Raw genomic sequence first — 21,505 nt, 5'->3', positions numbered from 1 at the left:
CATGGTGATATCACTTGGAAATAATTATGAGTAGCCAATAACTTGATAGGGTGCAATAGTGCTAAATGCAAACTGATATTGAAAGACAGAAGATGGTCAGATTTAGATTTTACCATGCAATTCCACTGAAGAAACCTGGTTTTGCCTGTTTTATTTTGTTTCTATCTTCGATGTTTATTTATTTCGTTTTTTTTCCTGAAAATGCAAATGCTGAGGTACGATTCAGGACAACACAGGCAGAAAGCAGACATTTCTTTCCTAAACACCAAGCAGTAAAATAAACACTGATCCAGCAGTGCTTCGGGAGCATGACTTGCATAAAAGAGTTGAAATACAGTACGAATGCAGCAACACGTGAGCATCAGTTGTTATATCACCTGGATCCTGTTTCCTAACGGCGAGCGCTTGAGCGAGGGCTGCATGTCCGAGTGACGCCTCGCGCTCCTGCTTTCTGTCCAGGGAAGTAAAATCTATCAGCTCTGATGAGTTCATGCTCCGTCGAATATATCCGTGCCAAACTGCTTATTGTGAGCTCCAATTGTGCTATTGTGCTATTCTCTAGTCCGCGCGGTGCAAAGAGCCAATTCACGTTTGAGCAACGGCTGACCCTGGGTTGTGTATATTGATGAGTGGGATTTGTTTCTTAATAGAATTGTGTCTAATTAATTAGCTTTTAATTGGTTGAACTCTGAACATGCAAATGCAGCACAATGTAGAACAATCATTACTTTAAACTGCGTAAAGGACGACACATTGAGGTCGACACAATGAAAGGTGGGAAATGTTTTGTGTCTGTTTGCTCTGTTAATGGTAATTTAGGTTTGGTGGAGTAAAAAACTTACCTGAGGAATGGATTTATAAAACCCAGAAGGTGTTAATTTGAACAAAGAGAAGGTAGAAATATTTGGAAAGCCTACCTCTCAATTTCTCTTAATCATCCCAATTACTTTGTGCCACATGTACAGATTAACCTTTTTTTTATTATCTTCATTTCATATTCTATTAAAGAAATTATCCAAAATAATTCTAATGGCAGAGTAATTCGTGCTTTCTGGCCTCATGTCTGTCAAAGGACTGAGCTGTGTGAAGGCTGCCACGCTCTCCTCCACCCGCCTCAGTGGTTTACAGTTACTTCCAATACACAGTGAGAGTCCTCATCTAGTCCTTCTATCTGCGTTTTTGTACAAATACTGAGACAGTTGCAGTGTTACTGGGCTACAGCATGTACATGTGTGTATTATCTAAAAGATGGAGCTATTTATACAAAAGAGAGAGGTTTTTAAGTAATTCATATTTTTGTACTATTTAGTTTGCTCATGATGAGAAACGGTTTATATCTGTGCAGCACAATACATTGTATGGACCACGAGCCGCTGCAGAGTTTCCTGCTTTTGATTGGTCAATATAATTATAATAGTTGATTTCAAAAAGCTATGTAATTATACTAGTCTTTCAGAGTGTCAGAGATTTTCTGTACATGGCCTGCACAGTTTTACTGAGAACTACAGTGTTACATGCCAGCTTCCTGGAGCTTCCATTGAGACTCTTATAAATCATAGAAAAAAATTATACCTTCATGTTTTTAATGTCATCGTCATTTTTTGTTAATCTGCCACTGTAACACACAAAGTGTTGTGTTTTTATATTAAAGTTGGAAATTTACATCATAAAGTGGATGAACAGTATAATGCTGTGAAATATGATCACAGAGTCACATCATCACATAAACTATAATAAACATTTCACAGCTTTACTGACAAAAGAAAATGATAAAATGTTTTCCTGTCGATGCTGTTTTGAAATGAAACACATCAAACCAAAGCATAAATAATGTTATTTAGTCATAATCTTCTGTGAAGGAGCTTCTCACGGAAATTACAACACATGTTACCACTGTTATTTCAAACAAGTTTACAAAAATTATTATAGCTGTAACTGGTTGTTTTATACTATATTATCAAATACTTAAATGATCACTGAACGCTGGCAGGATAAATAGATAAATACTTAATTTGCTTCACTCAAGAGCTCCCAGTGTTTTCCTTTTCATTATATCAATATTTGTTTAGTTTAGCACAATACTTTGTTATCTTCTATAACCTCATCACAAACTCATGGTCTGTGAACAGGTTTTGTTGAAACCAATATTGCAAATTTTTCCTGGATATAAGATAAATTATAAGATGTGTAAAAACTTGTGTTTAGAAAAAGCTGCGCACATTTGGTTTGACAGTAAAGCCACAAAAACATGGCATTTAAACTGTGAATATTTTACCCGTCACTATTTAATATGATATTTCATCACTTTAAAGCCACTTAAAGAAAATATATTAGAATTGATATATTTTTTCACACTTTTCACTGTAATATTTTGCCACACACATAACAATAAGTTGTGTTACATTTCCCTGTTTAAATGCTGTGAGTCAGCTCCATGTTACTTTACTGGCCACGCCACCTTAGCTCTCAGAAGCCATTGTTTGCCAGTGGGCGAACCAATCTTCCAGACAGCTCTTTCCTTGTAAAAGTTCCCCTTTATGGCTTCACTACTTCACTTCAGTAACTTTATTACAGTATAGCTGAGAGATTTCTATTTCATATTGACCTAAGATTGCTTCAGTTGTCTCATTTCACCTTTTGTATGGCCTGTGTTGCAGAAGTGACCTTCTTTGAGACTTGCAGTCGATACCACAGAAGGCTTCAGAATGCTTCAGCGAAAAGCTAGAAGCAGTCACGGGCAAACATCCTTTTTCTTTTTCACTTTAGTATTTTCAATTAGAGTTCAAGTTAAAACTTTTAGTCACTGAGATGTGTAGGGAGACATCAATTGGACAACAAATGACCCAGGCCCTCTCTTTGTACAACAGAAACATATTTCTCTATTGATCACCACCAGTGCATTTACATTTATTTCTACATGAAAGCACAGGATGCTTTTAGTCAAATTCAGATTTGTTTTCCCTCCCATTATTTTCAGTAGAAACAACAGATATATGTCTCTTTATTCTTGCTGTACAAACATTTTTGAACATTAATGTACAGTAATATACAATTTTTAGCTACAGGTTAAAGTTTAGAGACTTTAAAACGAGGGGTGTTTCATTTAAATGAATAATAAATAGATCTAGTGTCATGATATTGTGCAGCAGCATGGAATCATGGGAGTTGTTGTCTTTTTGGCCCATAACCTTCATGGGTTGCTTGGTTCCCCTTAGATTTTGAGCTTCTGTGACACAAAGTGCGGCAAACAGCAATGAATAATAATTCGTATCTGTTGCGAATGATCAGTACAAACAGTGGAAGGGAAGAACAGCTAACTGGCTAACTGGCTAGCAGTGTGTTTTTCACCTTCATCATTCGTCGTTCGACTCGTAACCAAAATGAAACAACCTGTTTCCTTGAATAAAATTGGGGATCACTTTGGGTTTGTTGTTGGAACCCAGATAGCATAAAGATGTGGTAGAATTGAGGCACTTCTGGCCTAATGTCCGGAAACAAATGTCAGTCTTTTTTGGCAAACACGTGCTGCTCCAGTCAAGGTGTAATCTGAATGTGAACCTAAATTGGCCCATGTGGTAAAATGTGAATATGGCCCAAATAGCACAAAACCAGTTCGGTCCACCTAAGAAACCTTTGGTTGACATGCGGTAATGCGATGGCTTACTTGTGGCCCAGATCTGCCAAACAAGGGGTAAGTGGGCTAGATGACAGTGTTTGGTGTGGGCCAAATCTGGGCCAAAACAATTTTGCTATGTGGGAAACATTTTGACAGTAGTACACAGGTCAACAAAATGTATAACATTGGCCAAGTCATATTTTGATATTTTAATGATTGTTATATCTTTCAGCAGTTTTTCTGTGAAAAGGTTCAAATAAAGCCACTGGTTGTGTATCAGCCTGTTTGAAAAGAAAAAGAAAAAGATTTTCATGGTTTTCATTTTCATCCTGATCTGTGTCTCACTGCAGGATCACAGTGTGAACAATGAGGTTCCTTTACAATGTGATTTCCTTCCCGTCTTCACCAGGTTAACGCAGCTGTAAAGTCTAATGGTTGGACGTGTGGAGTAATCACAGTTGTGACTCGGACCAGTGAACAAGATAATCTGTTAATTTCCAATGGGGCCTGGCCTGTTGGTTTGTAAATCAAGATGACTTGCTCCTGGTGCCGTTAAAGGAAAACGTGTTTAAAAATCCAGAAAATCCTCCTAAAATCTTCACTTCACTTTTTACATTTTTTACCCCCAGCTCCATTTTCCACTTTGATTGGGGGTTTTCCTCTGGGGGGGGGCAGAACTTTGGGGATTGAAGATGTTAGCGAGGAGCTTTTGGTCAATGAGCCTTCATGTAGCAAGGTCACAATCTGCCTCTTTTCTCTTTTGAAGTGTTTAAGTGATCCCCGGAGAGGCCGAACAGTTAAGTTCATATAGAGTCTCGCAAAAACCACTGCCTCTTCTGTACTTGAGCGCCATGGTTAAACAAGTTTCACCAAGTTCACTGACTGTGTTCTTTTAACTAACAAGCCATTTGAGTATTCATCAGTATTATGCGCTGCGGAACACCATGAAGCCCGTCTCCTATAATTGTCTTAGTTTTGTTCTATGTACAAGTTCTGGTTGTGTGTGGAGCGCTGTTAGTAGTTTAGTATGTGTGTGGATTTAGCTCTACTTAGGGCAGTAATGGAAGATGTAGCCTCGGGGGCCTCTTGGCCTGAAGAGTCATGGTTTAATGAGCATCACTGAGACAGAGAAATGACAGCTCGGAGAATCTCTCAACCTCACGATTTATGGTATTACAGGGAAAAAATGAGAAATGCATGTTCCCCTCTAGCCAATATAGTTTATCATTAGCTCAGACCAAAAACCCACAGGATCCGAGAGTGTCCAGGGTACGCAGCAGAAAAATACATTATGTTGTAAAATTGAAGTTTTTAGAAAGTGAGCTTAGCAAATGACACATGATGTCATCTTTATTTCTGGTTATTAACAGTTTATTTCTGGTTACGCTGCTACACTCTGTCTTCTTCTAAGTTTGTAAGTAACACATTTATTATGCTGGGTTTCAAATGAGCAACAATTATACATAGATGATTTTGTATTTCTATTTGTGTATTTTTCAAATACACATATACAAGTTTTCCTTTTGTCAACAAATGCCATGAAAAGACCAAAACGAACAGCTTGTTTGTTAGTCCTGACTCAGCCTGTTCATTCCTACTGAGGATATAAATCATTAAAAACAGGACTCAAATGTTTTTACTTCATTTTAAGCACAACAGCTGGTCTCTGTGGTTTTTAACAAACGTTTCCTTCCTGCCAGTTAAAACACATTTTTCACATGTGTCACTGACTCACAATAAACTGCAGGGCATGTCCATTTTTATATGGAAGGAAGGAACAAATCCACCTCAACGTCTCCGCAAGGCTGCTGTGCACTCACCAGTACTTCTTATAATACCAAAACATATACACAGATACTTTACACAGTCATATGCTTTTTACTACAACAGTTGTATTTAAATTGGGCATTTGTACAGTCAAATTATTTCTAAGTGGGAACATTTACAATTCAGATGAATTATTCAGATCATTAAAGGCTCTGTGGCGGCAAATAGTTTTTATTCTGTTAGAAACTGTTAAAATAATGTGCTGCTCTACAAATTAATCTAGTTTTTACTCAGACCGCATGAAGACTTTTTATGTAATGCAACACAAGAAGTGGTGACTCCATTTTGGTCACACATTTTAAGGACATTGCAGACGTGTGTGTATGGGGAACCAGCGATGTAGCTGCACTCACAACTCTCACTGGTTCATCAGGACACGTGCACAAGGGGTTGGGATCTTAGCAAATAGTAAGAACACCTTGAAGTGAAGCAAACATGTGTCCAATGTTTTCAATGACTGTATCATACTCTCTGCATATCAAGGTCCAGATGTGTCAAAATATCTGCACTCACCTCACATTCTGCCTCACGAGCTGCAGGACCTACAGTGCGACCTACAGCCAACAGTCTGCGAGTATGAACTTACAACATGCCTCGCTGCAGAGAAAACACAACCACTTCCACTACTGCACAGCCATGTCATGATTCAAATCACTTTATGTCTGCCTGGGTGAGTGTAGGCTGTTTACCTGCCGAGGCACAACACGGGGTGAGACGAGGTGAGACGCAGCCCTGCAGCGTGAGCCTGTCAGGCTGAACTCAGGGCAAAGTTAACCCTAAGACAAGACATATTTGCAACACACATTTGTAGATCTCAGGCAACAAAAGTCAGAAGCACAAAGGCCGACAATAGAGAGTGGAAATGAAAAACTATTCTTTTTCCAGCTCTGGAAGTGATATACAGTTTTCACTCATAACAAAAGGGGCTCTTGTTATTTTTTTATTTGAGTGCATATGTCACAGATATTGTTACATTTACAGATTCGTGCACATGTTAACACCCACACTTAAAGATACTTGCACACACTCTCAAATACACATACATATACACATATAAAGACTAAGATATAGAATAAAAACTCTCCATACATATTTGCAATTCATTTTTTTGTTTTTATCCTATTTATAAATTGACTGAATGGGAAGAGAAGATCAAAACATTCACCTACTTTATCGAGGCTGTCAGACCACATTCCTTTGCTAATTCTTTATCTAATGGTTTTACAGTTTTATCCTTTCTGAGTCACTGTCAAAGAACATAATAATCAATTCATGTTGTACTCATCATCTCAAGGTATTTCAGCTATGACATGTTTTCACTAACAGAGGGTATACGCAGGAGATGTGCAGCATGAACATAAGCAAATGTTCATTCAGCTTTTTTCACCAGTTTCATCTGAAATATTCTGCCACAGGAAAAGTTGTTTATTATTCTCAGATAGTTTAAGTTTGAGTAAACTAAATGATCAAAATCACTTTGGACTGACACAGAGTAATTATGTCATGGTGCTTGACTGTCAGGTTAACTAGAATAGACATATTGTGACTGTTTGTTGATAGTCATTTTCTTCCACCTTTTATATCGGGATTGCTGTAGTATCCTCTGCACTTATTTGATAGTGTGGAGACTTGTAGTAGCGCGATGCCATGGGTGGTCAGACTGTAATGTATGGGCAGTAGCCCTGGAAAAGACAGTGACTGAGGAAGGCATATCTTTTCTAAATGAGGGGTTAAATGGCACCCTGCCATCTAAAGATTGGAATTACTGCCACATGAAGCTCTAAATTGAGTTTAAATAGTCTTAACTTGATCTGTGAGATGAATGGGACTCGGTAGCCGCGCTGATTACCATTTCACATTGCATTAGAATGTTTCGCTCCACCCCTACTTAGAATATCAGCGGTGGATTTGAATATGAATATGAGCTTGTTTTTATTTATAAACGTAATTACCGTCTGCCTGCAATATTTGCACGCTTGTCAAGTAGAGCGGACCTTGTGTGCGGAATAAAAGCAAAAGCTCCCATAATTATGTTTACGTCCGGAGATGAAAATCCCAGGGTTGTAATGATCAGTAATTATAAATACTTTTCAGCATGTCTACGGCCTCAGCTGGGACTATTGTGTGGAGTGAAGTGCAGAGTTTGTGCGGCTTAATTATGACATTGTACATGACTAAATGCACCAGGCTGCTTCGGCTCAGGCAAAACACTTCCAGTGCATAATCACGCTCAAGTCTGACTTTAAAGAGCTCATTACAGTTAGTTTTTTAAAGAGTGGCTTATTAAACACAGTTACCTAATAGGCATCTTTGGTGGTGCAAATTGGTAAAAATGGTAATGAGTCTGATTAGGCCACGTTTCAATTACGACAGCTTTCACTTCCCTCCCCTCTCTCCCCGGCCCTCCCACCTTCCCCTCCCCCAAACCCCCCCAAAAAAAGAGGAAGGAGAAGTCCAGCTCTGTATGCTTGGGAATCCTCCTGGAAGGCATTTTGCTCTCTCGCTTTCTCTTTCTCCATCTCTCTCTCTCTCTCTTATACACACACACACACACACACACACACAAACACACACGCACACACACACACACACATGCACATACACAGAAAAAGGGAAAGAAAACCGCTCTGCCACCTCTGTGCTTCCTTTCAGCAGCACAGTAATGAATAGAGAATTGTGCAAGCGGCGGTCCAATTTACTCGCTGGGAAATTGGATGGACAGAGTGGAGGCCCACTCTTGTTTGCTTAAAAACGGCCGAGGCTACCAGATTAATAGTTCCCCAAAAAGGTCAGCATCTCTGTTTCATCGATGATGATCACTGAACCAGAAATTAAACACCACAGCGCAGCGTAACACCCCGGCATCATATGCCAAATACATTTCAGCTCCACCTGATGGTCTGCTTGTCTTTAATGACTGAGAGATTGTATTAGTATTTAACATACATTGCCAGTACCACTTTCAATTATAGTGACAATACTACAGGTTTTTTGTGCTGGACAGATATGTGTTGTCTCAAATTTATACATTCAAAGAGGAATCATTCAGATCTGAGTTGACCTTTAAGACAAACATGTAATCAACAAAAAAAAATGGATGCGCTTTGGACAAAAAATTATTTTCTAATCTGATCATCATCTTAAATTTACCATCAAGGATTATTCAGACCTGTGAATGGACAAACAGACACAGGACTTATTTGTTGGTGGCTGATGAGAGGATTTGTGCTCAAGCCCCAAGGCCATCTGAAAACATTCCATTGGTAGAGCGCGCTTTAATTCCACCATTTCACAGAAAGTTATGAATGTTGTATTTGAATTTCGAAGTAAAACCAAACTACAGGATCACTAGCTATTGGGCTGTGTGTCTTTGTGCATATTGGTGCATTTGTGTCTATTCATGTCTTATTACACTATGGATATCAGAATCAGAATTGGCTTTAGTATGTGTAAACAAATTTTTTACAATACTCACAGTGCATTCAAGAACAAAACTGAACAAGTTAAAGAATCCTACAAAAATACTAAAATTATAGCAGTGGATGGCTCAGACTATTTTCTTTTCACATGCTATAGTACTATAGCATGTGAAAAGAAAATAGTGTATTGACCAACACCATAAAAAGTGTACGCCATATTTATACCGGTAAAAGTATTCACAATATATATCTATATTTGTTTGTAGATACATTGACTATCCATACCAACGTCTTCATTTAAACCAAACTATGTTAAATGTGATTCTTATTCAATACGGTTTGCTTTATACCCATTAAGAGAAATCTGGTTGATGCACTGAATCATTTTACAAAACCTATCGCTCTGTATGAACAGACTTGCTTATTACGGTATTTCTATATTGACAGCATGTCTTCTCAGGCTGTGTCTAGCAGCGAGCTGTGTGTAGACAATCATCTTGAATGTCCTCCTTGCTGTAAAATACCTGGTGCTCAGATCTCAAGTACACTTTGCAAGCAGCACTTCTTTGATTGTCCAAAGTGGCGGAGAGGATTAACAGTAATACAAGAATCTCACTCAATAAGCCGTGTGCAATTTTGTTATTGAAAAAAATGTGCTTCGAGTGTTAATGAACAAGACTCAGTGATTTTTTACAGAAACCATTATCCTGATACTTGGCCTGAGTTGTCAGGAAATGCTGTGAATGCTTAACATTGTTTTGGCAGAGATTTCACAACTAGCTGCTGCTGCAGTTGTGAAGAATTATTTTTCACTCTGGAATAATGAGGAGAAATGTTCAATTGAGATGTTTGGGAATTTGTAAACATTTTTATTTTAATGTAGTTTCAGCAAGACAATGTGTGTCTTAAGCTTTTATGGAAAATACATTTGCACTTCAAACTTCTACTGTTGCATTGCACATACATACAAACCAAAACATAACAGCTGACCTTGTGAATGTAGAGTGTTACTCAGTGAGACTTAATTTTGGTTTTAAAGACAATGTCAGCGGCTTAATTTTCTTTAGTTTATTTTTCATGTGTATACCCATTCATTAGCATTTCAAACTCCTACCTTCACCAAGGTCCAACAGTCACATGGAGCACTAAAGCCACATTTAAATTCGCTAGATTTTCATTTGGATCTGCATCAAATTACACACACTCATAAACATCAGTCCCCTAAATATCCCTTGTTTTTAATCAAGATCCACAAAGATCTTTTTTTTTTCTTAAATGTAGAAAAATTCCTGGATCCTGCCCCTGATCTGGTCCGCACCAAAAAATGCCCTGGTTATCTGTTTACTAGTTTTCGAATAATCTTGCTTCTAAACAAATAACCTCCTTGGTGGAGGTAGTAAATTAGCTTTTGAACTTTTCAAATTTATTCTCAAATTCTTTGTCATAAATGTGATTATCGCATTTGTTACATACAGTTTGATGAACCTGTCTGTTCCAGCACAGTATGGCCACTATATTTGTCTGCTCTGGCTTTTTGCCTCACAATTTTTTTTTTCTTAATCATTAGCTTGGAGGGCTGACAACCATGTGAGGCATAGCATGGATCTCTTTGACTAAAACCTTGTAAATTAACACAATTAGTGCAGCATCATCCTGCTAATTAGCTCCTGGTGTCTAGTGTGGCGGGTGGGCAAGTAGCTGGGAGGGAGTCGGAAGGGAATCTGCTCTGCCTCTGGACAGTCGCTGTTTTTTTTTTCCTTTGCCTAAATCCTTTGATATGGACTGAACCCACTCAAGTATGAAGTATAGCAGTGCAGCGCCTGCTCATAGTGAAGCCGAGGACCATTGTAAGAGCCGGAGAAGGCTTGGTTAAATTCTCTTTCACATTATCTTGAAGCTTTTGCTGAGATTAGTGTTGATTTAAGATTTGCGAGGCTCTGCGCACTATCTCTGATTGTTTTGAGCCATAATCTCTCTAATAGTCCACATTCTTCGGGGATATATACATCCACTGATAATCCCAAACAGAGTCAAACATGGCAGCGTGTGTTAAAAAAACTTTTATTTGCAGATTGACTTTGGGGTTTAACATGATTATTTATGTCATTCAAACCCTTATAAAGAGGCTGCAGAGAAAAAGACAAGTGAAGCATGTTTTTTGTTTTTTTTCCCTCTCCCTCACTCTGTGGACGAGGAAGCAGCAGGCAGACTGGATGTGGATGTAATTCATGCTGGGCTGAGGGGTTTGTGTGATGAAAGCAACGGAGCGCTGCCAAGGAAGATTGCTTTGCTGCTCTCCTCCAAGCAGATTTGAAACTGTCTCAGAATGCCTCAGATGAGAGTTGGATTATAGACTGACCTGCAATGTCTGTGTCATTCGGCTCTGTGTTGGGTGGATTATACCGCGCTAACCAGGTGTTAGATCCCACATCTGTACACTGACCGTGATGCGTGTCCTGTCAGTGCTGTCTGTTTGGCATGTGGCAAACATTTGGACATTAGGATGCAAGTTGTCTTATTTCTCCTGATATAAAAAAATCGAAATATATTATGACCTTTTTCTTTGTAATTTCCCACCTGGTCTTCAAGCAATTACAAAAAAAACATGAGCTTTTCTTCTTGCACTACTTACAGTATTATTACAGAGCATTTAAACACATCAGAATATTGTTTTTTGGATGATTATGAGCCATGATTTGATGCATACGTTGACATATTTCTCCCTTATGTGGAATATCTAGGTCTAAAGATGCAGTGGACCCCAGAGCACACACAATGGGCAGAGCAACACTTTGACATCTCATCCACTACCCGCTCACCAGCACACAAAGTAGAGGCCTACCGGGGGCACTTACAGCGAACGTACCAGTATGCGTGGGCAAACGATGACATCTCTGCACTGACTGCCTCCAATCTGCTCAAGAAATATGCAGAGAAGTACTCTGGGATCCTAGAGGGCCCAAATGAAAGAGCCCTGCTGTGCTCCTACTCCGATAGCACCACCGGACTCATGAATGGACGAAAGTCAGAGAATGAGTCCTGGCAGGAGGGGATTTACCCAATGAACTGTGCTCCAGATGTTATATCTGTGAGCAAAGCTGGAATGACAGCTGCCCTACCCCCTACAGATGTGTCGGCTAGCATAGGCAGCTCCCCGGGGGTGGCCAGCAGCTTGTCTGAGCCTAGCTATTCCAGCAGTAACTGTGGGAGCCACACAGCCACTACTCTCCACTCGGGCCTCCCCTCTCAGGAATATACCGCCAGCTACAACGGCTCCTACCTACACTCTAGCTACAGTGGCCAGAATACCCCTGCCCTCCCCTCCCCACACCCGTCCCCTTTGCACAGCGCTGGGCTCTTACAACCACCGCCCCCACCTCCTCCCCCTACCTTAGTGCCGAGCTACAGCGCCGGGTCTCCAAACCTTCCCAACTACAATTATCCTCCAACAGGGTATCCTTCCCAGACTTCTGTTGGCCCTGGTTATAGCCCTGGGGGAGCACCCCCTCCTTCTGCTTATCTGCCATCCGGTATTGCAGCTCCAACCCCAATCCCTCCCTCCACACTGCCGGGCTACACCTACCAGTCCCATAATCATACGCCGATTGCACCAACACCTTTGAATGGCAGCACATCCAACTCATTAAAACGAAAAGCTTTCTACATGAGTGGACATGGAGATATGGACTCCAGCTATGGTAATTTCAACTACAACCAGCAGCGCTCTTCACACAGCCCAATGTACAGACTAACGGACAGTGGTGTGTCAGACTCAAACAGGGGCAATGGCTTTGAGAGAACTGCTGAAGCTTCATCTTTAGCTTTCAAGTCAACCAAGCAGCCAATGTCCTCTGATCAACAAAGGAAATTTAACATGCACCCTGGCAGAGCACTAACTCCTCCATCCTATGGATCAACCAAAAGCTCTGTGGGTGACCTCAGAACTGGAGAGCCCTACAGCAAGTTTGGATCTCCCATCATGAGTGAGCAAACTGAAGAGCACAGACAGCACCTCTCTCACTCACTAACAGGGCCAGACATCGGTACGGCTACCTCGTCCATTCACGCTGCAGAGGAGCAACTGAAGAACAGTGATTCCAACCTGGTGGAGATGGTGACCTCGGAAATCCTTCAGCACGGCCCTCCGGTGGACTGGAGTGACATTGCGGGTCTGGATATGGTCAAAGCAGCCATCAAAGAGGAGATACTATGGCCCATTTTAAGGCCAGATATGTTCAGTGGACTTGCCACATTACCTCGAAGCCTCCTTTTATTTGGACCTCAGGGAACGGGTAGAACGCTGCTGGCCCGCTGCATGGCTAGCCAACTAGGGGCTGCCTTCCTGCGACTCAGCAGCTCAAGTCTGGTGACTAAGTGGCTGGGCGAAGGGGACAAGATCATCCAGGCTTCGTTCCTGGTGGCCCGGTGCCGCCAGCCAGCTGTGGTGTTCATCAGTGAAGTGGACCTGCTGCTGTCCGCCCAGCTCAGTGAGGAGAGCCCGGTGAATCGCCTCAAGGCTGAGCTCCTCATGCAGCTTGACAGTATTCTGACCTCTGCTGAGGACCATGTCCTCGTGGTGTGCTCCACCAATAAGCCAGAGGAAATCCCAGAGTCCCTTCGGAGGTACTTTACCAAGCGACTGCTTATCCCCTTGCCTGATGGGACAGCACGACATCAGATAATCAGCCAACTGCTCTCACAGAACAACTACTGTCTCAGTGACAAAGAGATGTCACTACTGGTTCAGAGGACAGAGGGCTTTTCAGGACTGGACGTGGCCCAGCTGTGTCAAGAGGCTGTAGTAGGTCCTCTCCATGGCATTCCTGGTGCTGACCTGTCAAGCATCCATCCCAGTCAGATGAGACTGGTCTCCTACCAAGACTTTGACAATGTGTTCTGCAAATTCCAGCCTAGCATATCACAAAAAGAACTTGACATGTACACTGAGTGGAATAAAATGTTTGGTTGTAGTCAGTGAAAGAGACCCATCAAACACAATTTCTTTAAACCCAATAATTAAATACAAAGTTAAGTATTTGGCCTTCAGTGAACAAGAAAGAAAAACAGTGGCGACATTGACACAGAGTAGAGGGATTGTCAGCGAAAGACAGACGACAGTCTGGACATCACACATTTGTAACAATTAATTAAATGCTTTACATGGCTTTAGCCATCTACTCACTAAAACTAAAAAGACTTGACGAAGATACCCCCATTTTTGTATATACATATATACATATATATATTCAAATATATATATATGTATATAGTAAACTGCTGATCTTGAGATTTAGTTGCTATCAAGTGCCTGAGGTGGTGCTGTTTTTAATTTGTTTTTGTTTCTTTGCCACACAATCTCCATTGGTGACATGTGCTAATATAAAAGCTTTAAAATGACACAAAAAACTTAAAACTTGCTTTTTGTTCCCCCATTTGAAACGCGTTCTGCAGCTGTGTCCGTTTTGTGCTCTCTGTGAACAGTTGTGGTTATTTTGAGGTGAACTGAATTTATTGACATCAGTTTCCATTGGGCTTCATCACCTTACACAGGTCTTCATGTTCGTGTAAATCATTTGCTTACAATAACATTTACATTCATATTTGTTTCCTTGCAAATTTACAGTGATGCTTCACTAGCCTCTCCACTATAGATGAAATTACAAAAAAATAATATTATTTTACAATGTGACTGCAAGTTAAACAATAAATTACTATGTAATTGCTGTTAAAATATTGTTACAGCAGTAATTCACAGTGTTTCGCATTAATGTAAATTCTACCATATTTTTTCTTTCGTGTTCTCGATTTGAAAACTCAGGAAAGTGATATTGATATGTATAGTACCTCATAGGCTTGTGTCGAAGCACTACAAACTACAAGAGCATTTGGCTTGCATTTGAACCTCCACCAACAAACCATGTAAGGCTATATAATACCTCGAATAGCTTAAAATGACATCAGGAGGTTCATATGATGAATGTATGAGAGTATTTTCTGGTTTATTTGCAAAACATGATCAAGTAAGTAATTGGATTTGTTTGAAATAGAAAGCTGTATCATGATTAGAGATTTGCCTGTGAAAAGAATTGAACCATTGTGTATCTTGAATTGTAGCCTCAAGGCCATTTCTGTTTGAGTTATATTTCCTGTCGGGTGAAACCTTCACTTCCATCACGTACAATGATCTTGTTCTTCAGTTCGCTGTTTGCAGAAACGGCCGTTCAGCTTGTGGTGACACGCGGCTCCAGAGACATTTGAAAAAAAAAAAAGTGCAGACAAACATCTCTGGGTTGAGGAAGACAACTCGCCCTGAGCTATTTCATTCCATCCTGCTGCTGTTTTATCAATAATGAAACCTAAGGATTATGTATCGCCTAAGTTCCTTTCTACCTCAGTTTGTTAGCTATCTCTGAAAAACAAATTCACTCAGACTGCGAAATGTCAGCACCTATTCTGCACCGAACAGCATCGGGCTGTTTGCTAAATCTATTAGCTTTACATTTTGATTACACCCCAATATATCCCTGTTTCTCACCACATGATGCACTTAAAGGGGAATACCACTGAATATCAGGTTTGGTGAACACTATGCCTTTGCCTTAGGACAATTTGGTCTGTGTTAGCTAACACCCACCAGTGGATCATGTTGCCATTGCCTTTTCTTGCCCCTGAATCTGTGATGTCAAACAGAAAATCGCAATGTGAGAGCATCCATGATGATGCCACGCACATATATTTCCCTGCTTTAAACCAATTCCATTAGTTTAATATAATGTACACAGAAGAATTGCTTTGACCTTCTCAGCCGTAACTGCAAAATTCATGAATTGAGTGGCATTCCTTTTTAAGAACATGTCTCAAAGGCTCGTCTCACAAGGTCTGTACACAAACGGCAACTGTTATTTTTCGGTCTATTTTCTCTTTATGCTTAAAGTGTTACAGTGTCATTAATCACGTCGCGCTGCCATTAATCTGTACAGTTTTCCATGACATCTCCGGGACAGCTGAATTGGCAAGTAAAAGTATTGAATGTATTATGTCCTCTGAGCAGTAAGGAAAGCAAAGCACTTGCACAATGAGAAATGCCACTGAAGTAGAGAGCACTGTATGTGGATGATACTGCAGAGGCACCATTGGACCTTGTGTTGGTTTTCAAACGGGGTCCCTTCATGTTTGCTGTCTATTGCACATATTTTACCACTTCTTTTTATCATTATTATTACATAGTGTGCATATTGATTAACAGCCACCTGGTTTGGTATTGTTAACACTTGCCGACCTGAATCAGGATGTTTCCAGATAATCTGAGCACACAGCAGAAACACTACAAAGCATCAAAGACAGCTAACAGAGTTGCCGACAGTAATATCTTGTCGTAGTTTCACACCAGTTGCGTTGTATATTTATATACTGTATAATAACTGCAGTCGTAAAATAAGTGGCAGCATTTTCATTGAACGTGCACAACTTGCATGGTAATGCAACCCAACACAATTAGATTTTTCTAGAGCCAGGATCCATTCATTTGTCAAATTAAAAACATTCACCACAAAAGAAATTGTGTCTACTGTACAAAAATAGACATCAGTGTTAAATATGAATCCCCATTTCACTTAACTTTTTTTTTTGGGGGGGGGGTTGTTGCAAGACTCAATGCTAAAATACACCAAACATGGGGGGTCAAGTGTTAATTGAAATTACAGATAATTTTCGAAGCTTCAGACGTAAAACAACATAAACTGACATGAAATTAGACCAATATTCATGTAAAAGGCATTTTTTACACTTTCACTATAGAAAAATGAAGGAAATGAACAGAAAACTCCCCCTTAAATATTGTGTCTTCAATTATTGCACTTGAGGTGTTTATTATAGTCACAGTTTTTGTCTTAAAGCCAAAGCAAAACATCTTTCTTTTGAATTTGATGAAAATACTTTTGATGAAGTTTATAAATTTCACTGACACAAATGTAAACTGTGGACATTTTGAATTGGACATGTTCAAGCTCTCTCATTGGGCTCAGTTATTGTATCACATCATAACTTCAAGAGTTAAATAAGAGTTAACTTCAATGCTTGAGTTTTGTGAAACATGTCAGATTTAATGAACAGTGATTATCTCATATAGAAACATGACTCATTTGTTTATCTCTGAAAGGAAAAGCAGCACAGACATTAGCAGAACATTTCATATGTCACTGTGTTTCCTCAGAATCTAAATGTGTCCATAATTCCATGATTTGAATAAGTAATTTTGTTCATTGCAAGGTTTTTGACAAGAATTTGATAAGAAGCCCTAAGTGCCATTAACAAGCACAGATTTCTCGAGTTTAAGAGGACGACTGTTCATGAACTTGTTAAAAAGGGGAAATGATCCACTCACATCAAGAAGTACTTAAAATCACTCAGACTACAATGGACATCTTGCTTTAGTGAACCAGAGCACAGTGCAGCGGACGGCACACGGACAAAAACGTACATTTTTATCTATTTTTATTTAGTTTTGATCACAACTCGACAGTAAAAAGACTTGATAGGAGGAAAACAATTATTCATGGTGTATATTTCACATGCTGTAGATGTTATCATTATTAAACAGTCATTCGTTATTGAGGGTGATGCGATCAAAGAGCCTAGAGTCAGTAACAACACTTGAGCAGAACCTTTGAAAAGCACATGGAGTCTGACAGCGATGCCGACTCAGTCACTTGAATCATTTTTTGTTTTCTTTTATTTTAAAATCTGTCAGTATTTCTGTATTTACATTTGTAGAGACCTGCTTAAGATTTTGATTCCATCCTTATGTAATTTTATAGTCTGGCATTCTTTATAACCATTTCTACCTCATTACTACATATTGTACATGTAGTACTTATGTCCTGTCATTTTGAATGTCATGCATTTGTGGATTAAAACTTAAAAAAAGAAAAAAAGAATTAAAAAAAAATCAATGCTTGCCCTTGAATCTGAGCAGTCTACCTCAAAAAGACTGTCTTTATCAAATACAAGTCACAAAAAAAAAAAAAAAAGGCACCTTGAGGGCAAAAATGAAGTTAGCCTGCACATACAGTACTGACGTACAGTTTATTTACAATGCCATGTTTTCATTGAAGTGTTGTGGACTGTGTAGGTTTTCTACAAGGTCTCCAATGTAAATTCATTTGCTGAGACATAACAAATTGCTTTAATCCTTTGTCAGCTGTTGTAGTGCGCATGTTAATGTGTATGTATGTGCACTTGCAATTTTACATGCAAGTATGAGGTGGACAACATTACGATTTGAACAATTTGAATTTTCACTTTTCATATACATGTACAGAGAATAAACTTGCACATAGCTGTATGTATTGTACATTTGCTAATGATATACAGCATACATACGAAAATGCACCACATACATGTTTATATGTGTGTATGTATTGCCATACTTACAGTACAGTCAATTTAAATGTATTTTAATTTCAAGGTACATAAAGGTTATCGAAAAAATCTGAATAAAGATGTTTTCCTTTTTTTTGTCCTGGAAACTGGATGCATTTTGTACCTTTACTTGATTAAATTTTGGTGTGATTGATTTAAGCCTGTGCTATTTCCATTCCAAGCTTATCAACTTATTTAGAAAAAACTCAAATCTTAATTTCTTGATTTAACTGGTGTTTAGCAAAAAAATGTAAATGAAAAAAGGGACTGTAATTGAGCTTGCAGCGGTTTACAGAGGCTAAGTTAAAGGCTTACTTTTCATTGCACTCCTCCCACAATCATACCTCTTATGAGCCACAATAATTTATAAATCCATGCAGTGTTTTTGTTAGAAAAATGAACAGCTATGCATTTAAAAATCCACTTTCCTGCCATCATTAGGTAGCGTGCGCGTGGGAAGTTTATGTGCCATTAACATTAATGAGAACAGACACTGCTTATTGTGCTTGTGCTGGTTTTTTATCCCACGATTATGACAACATCGGATGTAGTGGGTGCACTTTGTCATTAGATAAACTGCTTCTATTAATTCATGACTCTATATGTTGGGGGTGAATAATACTGCTTTCACACAAAAAGTTAAATACATTTTGCACCACTATTATGTTATTTATGAGGAGAATTGGGATGAAGCGTCCACTCTTTGCACGGAACTTTCTCTTTCTAAATAAAGACTTGAGTTGTATGATGTGGAGTGAAATTAACAAATTCACAAAAACTTAAGGGCTGAAAAAGGTAATTTCATATTATCAGTTCATGGGCTTGTCTCAAGACTCTCTCTCTCTCTCTCGTACGCACTGATAAGTCAAGGCAACAACACTAACAGTTAAAACACTCCAATCTCCCATGGACGACCGCCCTTGGGAACGGAGGAAATCCGTCTGATTCAGAATGTCTGTTCTCATTACCTCACAAATTACGTGTACTGGAGAAGAGGAGTATAATTCAGTCGAGTTAATTCTAAAGATTTCCTCTTTGAATGTAAAAAAAACTTAGAAAAAAACTAAAAGACATTTCACATCTTATTTCTCCAATGCAGATGTTAACAACGAAGCAGGGGACTGTCAGTGAGACGTTAAACCCAGACTCTCCTCCCACCTAATCTTGTTTCTTTAGCAGGCTTTCGCTTTCACAGTGTTGAGTGTGACTGCTGCTGCTGGTTTGATAAACAGAGCAAAACACCTGACTGCATGTGCATGCTCTGTTTTCCTGTTTAACACTTTAACATGGTGTCTATCTTGGGTTTGTGCCAAAGCAGCATGTCTGTCATAAGAGAGAGCCGCAGGCAGATGTACTGTCTATATCTTTGTCTCTCTCTCTATATATGTATATATATAAACATATATCTATATAGATATATACTGTCCTTTCTCTATCCTGCTGGCTCGGGAAATTCTACCAGCAAACACATTCTTTGTTTCCTTCCACTGATTTTTTCAACAAGAGCCATTTGACCAGGCTGGAGAAGAAGAAGGTAAAAAACAAAACAATCAGGGCTGATAAGAGAAAAATAAAGTTGAGTCAAACAAATTACACTCAAGTTATTAGTGGCTATTTTGTAAATATCAAAGATCCACTTGTCCCAGTGTTCTGTGCTTCATTTGCATTCTGATGAAACTGGAGTGGATGTGTGTGAACTCGGGGGTTATCTGCGGAGCTGCAGCGCCGAGCGGTCGAATCAGACAGCTCGGCAACCGCATGGCTCAAGAGGATGAGCCACGGACCTCTCTCAAATCACTTCCTTCATAACAATTAAAATATGCAAAGTGATAATTTTCCTTAAGTAGCCTTAAATGTGCAATCTATTTAAATGCGAGGGAAATTGCCTAAAGCTTGCGGTGTGTGCATGTGCGGGTGTGGGGTGTGAGGTGGGGGATAAATTATGCAAATAACAGAAAGGACTCTTGAAAGCCTAATTTTTCTGTAATAAGCATACTGTTTCATTTAATTTTTTTGCCTCTTATTAAAAGTGACAGTTCTTTTGCTCTGTCTGATGGCTATATCTGACACAGGCCTGGAAGTGACTGCTCGGCTAAATGGTAAAGCATTTCTGTAGCTTTTAGATGATGGTTACATTCACAAAGTAATTATGCACTGGAGAGTGCAGAAATAAGGTTTAATTACACAGTAATCGCTTCTGATGGACACTAGGAAGTGTGAGCACTGCCAGACTGCAATCCATCAATGACAAACCTCTGGCCAGTTTTAATTCCTCCTCATTTGCATCATAACCTCGGCACCAAGTTGCACAAATGCTGTTAAATGTTAATAGGACCTGTCTCTCCACTCAAAATGGATGCTTAAGCCATTTCAATTCTCCTTTTCCCTCTCTATCTCTTTCTTCTCTCTCTCTCTCTCTCTCTCTCTCTCTTAGCCTCTTTCCCTCCTAACACACACACACACACTATCTCAGACAGTCCATATCTCCTCTCTCTCGCCTCAATTCTCACATTCTCACGAGTCTCTACATAAATAGCCCCTCTTCAGAAGGGAAGCTGAGCACAGGAGACGGTGCACGGTCACTGCTGTGCTAATTGGGAGCAACATGTAAAGTTTTATCTCTTGAGTGCTAACAAACCATACAGACAAGTATAATTCCTTGTCGCGTGTGTTTGTGAGTGTGTGTGTATGTCTCACTTACACATTCACACAGCTGCAGAAAGCATAAAGGTTTGTTCACGCTATGTGAGAGAAAGCCCTCAAGTTATTCCCCCGTTCTCGGGGAACTGGACAAAATGATGTTTTTCTTAATTGAAATTTGTTATTGGTGCTGCAGACACTTTCCTGCTCCTCTTCAGACTTTCATGAGGGTGATTAGAGCCGGGACGTCTCATCATCCGCCTCCGTCATATATGTTGTAAGTATTCTCCTCATTACACGGGACATCCCGGCGCTCTGCAGTGTGCTCAAATACGCACAACAGCTTGCCAAAGGTGGACATTAGACCCAGTGGACCACTTGTGTAAACAGAGTGGACTAATAACACGGAAAACAGCACATTTTGTACTTCACCGATTCCTCTGCAACATCAAACCTTCAAACATTTACTTGAACATACTTTTGATGACATTTTGAATCCCCAGGCACTCAAAGCCATTTTATCTTGATTAAAAAAACTATTGTGTATATGTAAACAAAGAAAAATATATTTGCAAAACATTGT

The 21,505-nt window shown here is 39.5% G+C and overlaps 1 protein-coding gene across 2 annotated transcripts in view; it reads left to right on the top strand.

The window, feature by feature from the left end:
- Positions 1–18,441, top strand: part of fign (fidgetin) — a 28,163-nt gene extending 9,722 nt beyond the window's left edge. For both annotated transcript variants that reach the window (XM_035175272.2, XM_035175273.2), the window contains one exon: positions 11,604–18,441. In XM_035175272.2, coding sequence (XP_035031163.1) covers positions 11,604–13,840 — 2,237 coding nt within the window. In that variant the 3' untranslated portion in view covers positions 13,841–18,441. The remainder of the gene's footprint in view (positions 1–11,603) is intronic.
- Positions 18,442–21,505: the final 3,064 nt, after the last annotated feature.

Source organism: Hippoglossus stenolepis, chromosome 13 (assembly GCF_022539355.2).
Source record: "Hippoglossus stenolepis isolate QCI-W04-F060 chromosome 13, HSTE1.2, whole genome shotgun sequence".
Lineage (NCBI taxonomy): Eukaryota > Metazoa > Chordata > Actinopteri > Pleuronectiformes > Pleuronectidae > Hippoglossus > Hippoglossus stenolepis.
Note: the sequence above shows the minus strand (reverse complement) of the source record. Positions and strands in the feature narration are given on the sequence as shown.